The sequence below is a fragment of the Thunnus thynnus genome, chromosome 3 (assembly GCF_963924715.1).
Source record: "Thunnus thynnus chromosome 3, fThuThy2.1, whole genome shotgun sequence".
Classification (NCBI taxonomy): domain Eukaryota; kingdom Metazoa; phylum Chordata; class Actinopteri; order Scombriformes; family Scombridae; genus Thunnus; species Thunnus thynnus.
The window spans coordinates 8,987,094-8,996,617 of NC_089519.1; the positions used below are offsets into that span (position 1 = coordinate 8,987,094).

The window sequence follows — 9,524 nt, forward strand, 5'->3', positions numbered from 1 at the left end:
TTTGAGCAAGGATGAAATTCTTGTCATTTCCACAAACTCAGCAGGCAGCCTATTACCATCCACACGGACATCATAATCAGTGTTTACTAGATGGTGGCTAACTGTTCTGACTTACAATATGCTGCTGATATTAAATAAGACGCTTGTCAGCTGTTGGCAAAAGCCACTGGGTGTTTTAAGGACACACAGCACGTTTTGAAGCTTAGAGACCTGTAGGGTTCACTAACACAGTTATAACTTTGCCCACAGTATTCCAGTATGTTCAACAATATCAAAGTAGTTCTTCATATTTCATTTTTGTTATTTTTTTTGCCTATAAGCATGTATAACGTAGAGCATGTGGTACTTGAAGTGGGAGAATTGGGGCATTTAATCTTGTGTGATTACAAAAGCATGTGTGCCTCTTACCCTTTGATCACCTTTATGTTCAAGACCGTGCCAAGGTGCTAATTAACTGCCATATCACCAGCAGCTTATTCAGCCATATTTGAGGCACTTTGGTAGAGAGTCTTGGCCTGATTTGTCAGTTTCTCAGAGTCATGTTGAAGTGCAGCTTAGCCTCCAGGGCTGAAGATGAAGGCACGCTGCTGAGGTAACAGAGATGTCAGGTCTATCTGGCCTCATTTACTGCGGGGATGTAAACACTGTTTAACACCAAGAAGCTCAAACGGTTTGTATTTTTAGCTCGCACTCAAACCAAGAATCCCAGTCCTCATGGGAAACATCTTTGAAATGCCAACGCTTGTGTTGTCTGTGTGATCCAGCGCAATTCTGATTAGAAGACATTTACTGCAGACGCTCAAGTGTTGTGGAGTCATCTGTACTTCTCACAGTGTGCAGAGCACAATGGGTGGGCTCATCGTCCTCTTCATGACCTCAACTTCTCTGAAACAGAACTGACTCTCAGAAAGGAAGGCAAGGATTACAAAAACCACAACTGTTGTCAGGAACTTATCGAGGAATAATTATAAAGTTGCTGATTGATTTTACTGACAGATAAATGTGCTTTTGTTGAGCATATTTTTGACAACTGAATGAACTCAAAGTGAAAATCAAAGTCAGAATTTGAAAAAAGTTACATATATTCACCAATATACAGTATAAGCCCCTGAATTAATCAAGAGTGGCCCAAATCAATATTCTTTGAAGGGGCCCTGAATTTAGTCCCTGAAGTTAACCTAATTAGCCTTTCGCATTATTTTAGCTAGTTCATCCTTTATTTAAACAGGATGTATCATTGAGATCTTTTCAAGAGCAACATGTGCACAAGAATAAACATATGTGTAAGTATAAGACAAACAGGAATGTAGACATTAGTTCTACATTAAAGAAAACAATTAGAAGTGGCATTCAAACCACATTTTCCAAGCTGCTCTTTCACACACATAACACTGCAATATCAGCAGAAACAGAGTGATACCACTATTGATAAATGTGACCTAAAAATTGGACTACATGCAGTCTAGAAAATGGCCTCAGATTTATTTTAGAAACTTATATTAGTTGAGGCGTTGCTCTTAAAAATTGTGAAGTTAAAGGAGCACTTCTCTGAGTCAAATGAGTGCTATCGAGTTGTATTATGGGAAATGTAGGATCCAGTTGGAGCTTGACGTAGCCTATAAGGACAAAAAGTCAGGATATCTCGGTCCGTGCTGCTTCAAGTTCCATCATTTTTGTTAGAATCTGTCTCTTGTGAGTCCCCAAACTTTATGAAAATATGATACCAAATTGCTGGAGTCGTCCTTTAATTTAGTCATTATATTGAGCTTTTTTTTTTCCTGTTCTGACATTCAGCTTTAAAACCTGCCTGCAGATATTGCCGAGCTCTTATTGTTAGTGATTTCTGTGTTTAATTTAACTTTTGTCTCACACATGGCAGCCTAGACTAAGTGTTTGTGAGCAATGGGGGGAGGAGATACATCCCACTATGATCCTACTACAGAGGGGGGTAGAGAGAGCATCATGAGAAAATCCGACACTTGTTGCAAGCAAGCGTCAAATCCTTTGACAACGTGACATCCTATAGGCTGGACACTCGTGGGGCATCGCGTGTGAGAGAGAGGAAAGGTCCAATGATGGAGATGTGACACTTTGGCACACATCTTGGCTCAGTGTGAGGATGCTGCCTATATCCTGCGCGTCAATGGAGATTTCTGGGAACACTGGAGTGCCACATGGGACCCTTACCACACCTGGCGCGTTCGGTCATTAGCACCTATTCCACTTTGCACCCATGAACTTTCCGGTCCTCCATCCTTCTCACGGACAATGAAGACGACTCGCAAATGCAGGTCCCTTCTGTCGGTTGGCTTGAACTTCTTCGCCCTGTTTTTCTCCATAACCGCGTTCATAACGACCTACTGGTGCGTGGGGACCCAGAGAGTACCCAAGCCGAAGTGCAGCAAGCTGCGGACGCACCAGTGCATAGACTACGGAGTGAACGAGACAGACCCCAACAAAGTGGTGTACAGCTGGGAGACCGGGGACGACAGGTTCCTGTTCCGTCAGTTCCACACCGGCATCTGGTTCTCATGTGAGGAGAACATCCACGATGAAAGTAAGACGAGAAGGTGTGTGTGTTTGTGTATGTGTGTGTGTTTGTAGGTGCATGTGTGTTTTAGCTTAGTAATTCTTAAAGTGGGGTCTGGGGATCATCAGGGGTCCTTGAGGTTGGTCCAGGGAGTCCCCAGCAAAAAGGGGAATGATTTATTTTCACTACAATTCTATACATAAGTAACACAGTGACAGAATGTATGATTGTTTTGGTCATGGGTTTCATACACTTTCTATAGTAAAACATCTAAAAGTACAAATCTTATCAAACAGGGGTCCATGGTCTAATTTGTGTCAGTTTAGGGGTCCTGAAAAAGTTATGTTATGTTATGTTATGTTATGTTATGTTATGTTATGTTATGTTATGTTATGATGTTTAACCTTTTCCAACTTTTGAGTTACGTTTATTGGAGGAGTCTTTTAAGTCTATATCAGTGAAATGGCCAATGAAGTATGAGAAAATGAAGGAAAACTCAGGAAAAAACTTTATTTTCCTTTTTTTCCCAAACATTTTCAACAGCTGTGTATGACTTTAATTTAACTTTTTTTTCTTTTACTTATAAATGTATAAGGGACTATTATTGCTATATATTTAGTATCTAAAACTGCATTTGCTCCATTTTTTGGGGTCATATTCCACTCCTTCTATCTTTAAAATCTTTCGTTTTGAGTGTTACTGAATAAATCATCATCATCACATTATGCACAGACAGCAGCAGACTATTGTCTGACCCGGCTTAAACAGTGACTCACACTTCGAATTATGTAACACAAACTCAAATAAACAAATGTTCACCTCTATGAATATATCATTTTAATTTCCTCATTTGTCTGCATGGATCACTCAGTTCAAATGGACTTTTTGGGTTGTTCCATTTCATGATATTTTCCAGATGATTGCCTGCCATTAATAACAATTTGCTTTTTAATATGAAATAAAATGTTGACATATCCATGCAAATGCAATTTTAGATACTAAGTAAATAATAGATAATAAACAACAGTTTTCTGTGCTGAGCAAACAGCAGCACTCGGGAGCTTCAGTGTGAAGTTTTTTTTTCAAGGAGAGAAGGTTGCTCTCACACTCCAGATTCAGGGCTTTAAGTGGGTGGCTGTACAGCACTGGATAGGGTCAGATGTGATTGCTCTACAGCTTAAGTGAAATGAAAACAGTGCTCGAGCTTCATTTCCTCACTCAGACAAATGGAAAAGGAAATTATCCATACTGGAGTGGTAATTTAATAACAAGGGGCTTGGTGGGGGGAGATGAGTTGTGTGCATCAATGTGTGCATCCGAAGGGGCAGGGGTCATGAAAAGTTGAGGTCAAAGGTGTAATCAGGCCAGATTATTCCTCTGTGATTGGCTCACTGCAACTAGATCTGGAATTACTACGGCATCAATCTCCCAAATTCCCTGATGTCAGAGTTGTCCCAAACACCACTCTGACATCAGCCTGCGCTAAACGTGCTAACTAACTATTTTTTTATAATGCACGAGAACAGAAATGACCCAAATATTGAGATTATTCCAGTAGGAATTGCTTGCACATGTCTATCTCATCAAGGGGGGGGGGTGGGTTTCGCTGGAACAGCTTGAGTTAATAAGGATTATTTAACAGGGGCCTTGATGAGTTTTTCCACAAAACAGCTGTTGCCACTCTCCCTTCTACCTGATTAAAGTGTTCCACTTACAACAAATCCAGCGACGCACTCGGTTCGACAGATGACAGAAGGAAAACACCACATCTGCAGGAAAGTGCCGTGATGTGTAAAGGGTCACTTTTTATGCATATATGTGTCTTAAATTGACTCAGGGCCTCGTTACGTGTCACAATACGTTCATGGTTTGACAAGCAAGGCAGTTATTACAGTGTTAATAAATCTGTATCACAGTGATTGTAATTCTGTGCAAAGTACCTGTAATTCAGTAGGACAAGAAGCAGATGTTGAGTGTCAACAGACCATCTGGTGACACTGAATCAGACGCCCCAAAAAGCTGCATCTCTGACATACAGTTTGCCTCAATTTAAACATTCTGTTTATTCAATTTTTGAACTTATGAACTATGAAGCTGTGAGCATTCACATGGCAGGAGGTCATACTGCATCTGAGCTGATCTAGTGAAACACACCTGGACATAAACTACAGATTAGGATTTAAATCTATATCAGTTCATAGATAAGAGTATTTATGTATTTGCAATCTTGTAAACTTGTCGTTGGTCTTCTTTGTTAATCCCAACACCCCCCCCCCCCCCCCCCCCGACCTTTTCAATGTCTCGTCCTCTTCCGTGTCCCTCGACAAACAAACTACTCATATTACTGTGAGTCTGCGTCTGTGCTGCGTCACCATAACAATATTTTATTTCTGCTGTGCTGCCAGGTGAGATGTGCCGAAGCTTCATTGATTTGGCCCCTGCGTCAGAGAAAGGTGAGTGTCCATTAGGAGGTCAAACCTGAATATAAACCTGCGTAGTCAACTTTAAAGGTCACACGGCCAAAACATTGTTTTCTTCTCTTGCTTCCAATAAGGGAATTTATAGTTAAATCTTCAAAGGAAATAATAACTCCAAACATTGATGCTGTTATTGCAAAGCACCTTCTAAATGTAATTTTGTCTTGAGGCTTGACTTGAAATATCGGTGAGAAAGGAGAGGAGTAACTATTGTAAATGGAGTTTATGATAGTGTAATGTTGAGGCGTCCTCACTAATCTTCCGTAGAAATGGCTTTGACAAAATAAATATAGTGGCTAGAGGCACACATTGGTCCTTCTTCCAGATAAATGTATCATCCTTTTCAAATTTCTTGTCTTCATAATGAGTATTTGCAGCGTGACAGTATCGGTACACTGCTGTGTTCGAAGCCAAAACTGGAATTCAACACCTAACAATGAAATGAAATAGACAAATGTGTACATTTTAACTCAAAATGAAATAACTGAGCTATGCAGGGCCATTGTTGTCATGTACAGGAAATACTTCAGCAGTGTCATCTTTGATCTGCTCCTATCACAACAACAAGAACCCCACTTTCATTTTGAACATTATCCTTTCATATGAACGCTTGGCTACACAGGCGCAGCCGCACACATTTAGTGTTAAGTGTTTTCAGATGTATTGACAATGTCGTCTGAATGTCACTGGGTGAAATGTCAGGATGACTAAGTAGCACGAGAGACGAGAGGCACACTGGACATAATGCAGTGTTTTATGTTTGCGTGTATCCAGATTTTGTTTGACTTTAGTCTTTGGAAGTCAGATAAGATTTGATACAATTTTGACATGTTAACATCAACCCTGATTAGGTGCCTCTGAAACCACTTAAATATCAGATTAAATCAAAATCATTGTCTAAAACTCAATTCAGTCATATCAGACGAATCATCAGCAATTCGGTATAAACAAGACTAAAAGTTATGCATAGTTGTGCTTTGAGCTAAATGGTAACGTCAGCAGGCTAACAATGATGGCATTTGAAGCGGGTGTAATGTTTACCATGTTCAGTGTCTTAGTTTAGCATGTTAGCATGCTAATTATCACTAAACGCAAAGTACAACAGGGGATGATGGGAATGTCATTAGTTTTGCAGCTCTCTGGTCATAAATTTGACAAATTGACATTGTGACCTCATGGTGGCGCTAGAGGAAAAGTCAGGCGATCACCAAAGTTATTACAATTCATCTTGAGGGGAACGTGAATGTCTGCACTAAATTTCATGGCAATCCATCCAATAGTTATTGAGAAATTTCCCCACAACCGTTAACCTCATGGTGGCGCAAGAGGAAAAGTCAGCAAATCATTTGTGCAGCATTTGTACCAAATTTCATGGCAAATATGATGATGTTGCTTGGTTTGACCAAATTACAAGCACTATGCAAGTCAATTTGTGAGCTGTTGTTGACTGTGGAATTGTTGTCATATAACATCAAATAATGAACTAAAATTTCAACGTTGTCTCCATTTGATTTAATCCAATGTCGTTGTAATCCAATGTGCCTGTTTTGCAGGGATGCTGTGGCTGTCACTGGTCTCTGAGATGTTGTACATTGTTCTGCTGGTGGTGGGCTTCAGTCTCATGTGTTTAGAGCTCGTCCACTCCAGCAACGTCATTGATGGACTCAAGCTCAATGCCTTCGCTGCTGTCTTCACTGTGCTCTCAGGTCGGCTGAGTCTATTTGTTATTAACTAAAATGCTCTGAGTGTTTTTGCTGTCTATAATTTCCTGCTCTATATTCAAGTATATTTATTTATTTATTTATAAATATATTTGTGATTCCATTTTCAACTACTGGTTATGTTTCTTGATAATAGGCTCTCCTAAATACGATACAACAACATAATAGATCTCATCTTGTAGTGAGCAGAGCAACATAACTAAAGACAAAGCCCTTTGCTTTTAAGATTAATTCAAAAGATGAAGTGAAAATGAAGAAGCTCTCACTCAAAATTGAATTCTGTCACAATCCAAAGAGCCAGTCCTTCAGTTTTCCCTTGTATGATGAACAATAAATCTAGACTTAATGTAAAATCTATGGCGTAGGAGTGTAATAATAATAGAATGAATCTTCTTGACAAGTCACAAGGTTAAGAAAAGTCTCTGTCAGCGGCTGACAAAATGAATTCCAAGAAAATTAAAGAGGATATTTGTTTTTCATTTCAAAATGAACATGCATACTATGCGGATGGGGATTTAAGGCTATCAAGACTGTGTCATCTCAGCGTATACATATATGTATGTATATGTGTGTGCACATGAATAGGCTTTGAATCTGTACTTGTGGAAACAAACAATCATCTTCCTGCAGCAGACACATTTTAATTGAATTTTGTTTTTGAACCATACATCATGCAGCGAGCTAATTAATGATACGCTGTGTATTCGATTTCAGGTCTTCTCGGCATGGTGGCTCATGTGATGTACACACAGGTCTTCCAAGTCACCGTCAGTCTTGGTCCACCTGACTGGAGGCCTTATAACTGGGACTATGGCTGGTCCTTCTGGTAAGACTCCACAGACACACAGCAGAACTTAAAGATCATAGCCATATTTTTTTCATCAATATCAGATTAGCCGCGTTATTTAAAGTGTCATCCGAATAAGGTTGAGTTGACACCTATTAGAAAACCAGATAAGGGATTTGCATGTAGCAGCCCCAAATAGTCGGTTGTATCTCTGCTCTCACCTCTCCCCAGCATCACTGTCTGTAATGAAAAAGCCTGAGGATCTCATGTTATAGCAGGATTAGGCTTTGGTGTCCAAACCCTAAATACAGGCATGATTGGAATTGCATAAGGGGATAATATTTCACTCCTTTACAATATGCACAGAATGCTGGAAATTCATTTCAGAGGCTAAACAATTCTCGACCAACATTGAGCAACATTGAACAACATGAGCATTGGACCAACCTGAGAGAAAAGTACACGAGGCGATGATTTGATTATCTGATCTCACAAGTGAACCGGCGTAGTTGAGGGGAGCAGTGATAATCTCAGCAAACACAGTGTCAAATAAATTGAGGGAAAAATAGGATTGTGTCTTTACACGAGTACTCATCATTTTTCATCACAAAAGGAGAGCTGAGGTGATACAGAGTCACGTGCTGAATTGCTTTTTCTTTCTGTGTTTCATATCAGTATGGCCTGGGCGTCCTTCACCTGCTGTATGGGTGCGTCAGTCACCACTCTAAACTCCTACACTAAGACCGTCATCGAGTTCAGGCACAAGCGCAAGACCTTTGAGCAAAGCATCCGGGAGGAGCACGCGCAGGAGGCTTTCGGATATTTCCGGGAACAGTCTGTGCACTCCATCTCCAAATCTGTGGAAGTTTATTCCAGCCAGACCCTGAATAGCGGCAGGAAAACTCCCATACCTGCCGACTCCCTGGACCTGAGTGACATTCAGGGGTCTTTAGGGGAAGAACAGTGCTGAGCGGGACAGGAGACTAAGTGGTGGCATTTCTCTCAGTGTGGCAACTTGATGGATGGAAGCTTTGTTGTCCGTCGCTGGTTTGCTATAGGATTGAACACCTAACAGGATTTCATGCCACATCGTTAGCTCCATTTGATACATTTCTGCACTGCCTTAATTGAATTTACTCCCTGTGGGTGCGTTGTTGCTGTTGTTAGTCAAGTCACACGGGGTTATAGTTGGGAAATCTAACCAAACAAGCTGAGAACTGGAAAAAGTGGAAAAAAGTGGGTTCTCTTTGTTTGTGTAACTTACCACAATGTAGATTTAAGAAAATGTCGTCAGGTAAACCCCTAAAAATAGAATGAGGGTCTCTCAGATGCTAATAGCCTTATTAAACATGTTTCAGTCAATCAATAAATCAATGCAAATGATTGTCAAATCACAAAGACAGGGTGACAGTTTAACTGGTTTTCATTCATTATGAAATAAAGCCACAAATACTGCGAATCATGTGCCTAAACACATAAAGAGTAATGTTGTAAATATGTTATGGAGTGTAAGTGTGCAGTACTTTTGTACACAGAATGGTTGTGTATATTTGTTCTTCTGGATGTTCACAATGACTGTTGTATTGTCTCACAAACCCTAAATGAGGAATACACTTTTGTTGGACCACTGTGAACCAATATCACAATAAACTGAGCTGAAAGTTATGAGGCAGCTTGTTTCTCCCATAAAGGTCCATTGAAAGAATAAACAGTCAGTTTAGTATCACATCATGCCAGAATGTGAAGAATTTAAAATTGTTTGTAATTTTCATTTGATGTTTTTTCTGCTTTGATTGGAAGACAATAAATACTCATGTAAAAGTCATTGCCTACTGAGGCATTGGCCATGTAATACCTAAAGAGGGCAGTGTTGTGTTAATTGTAAGACCACTATCCATACTGGTGGCTGTATTTTAGCATTTTCTTTGTTGTCACTGGCTTATTTTGGCATTCATATTGTGTTTTTTACATCCATTTTTACAGTGTAATATGCAGGGGACAGTAATTCA

At 40.0% G+C, this 9,524-nt stretch overlaps 1 protein-coding gene across 1 annotated transcript; it reads left to right on the forward strand.

Annotated features, from left to right (window-relative positions):
- Positions 1 to 222: 222 nt before the first annotated feature.
- LOC137178639 (germ cell-specific gene 1-like protein) lies at positions 223 to 9,180 on the forward strand. Its single transcript, XM_067583951.1, has 5 exons — positions 223 to 2,557; positions 4,936 to 4,983; positions 6,561 to 6,713; positions 7,443 to 7,554; positions 8,191 to 9,180. The coding sequence occupies exons 1-5, from the start codon at positions 2,269 to 2,271 to the stop codon at positions 8,483 to 8,485; spliced, it is 897 nt and encodes a 298-aa protein (XP_067440052.1). The 5' UTR covers positions 223 to 2,268; the 3' UTR covers positions 8,486 to 9,180.
- The last annotated feature ends 344 nt before the right edge of the window (positions 9,181 to 9,524 follow it).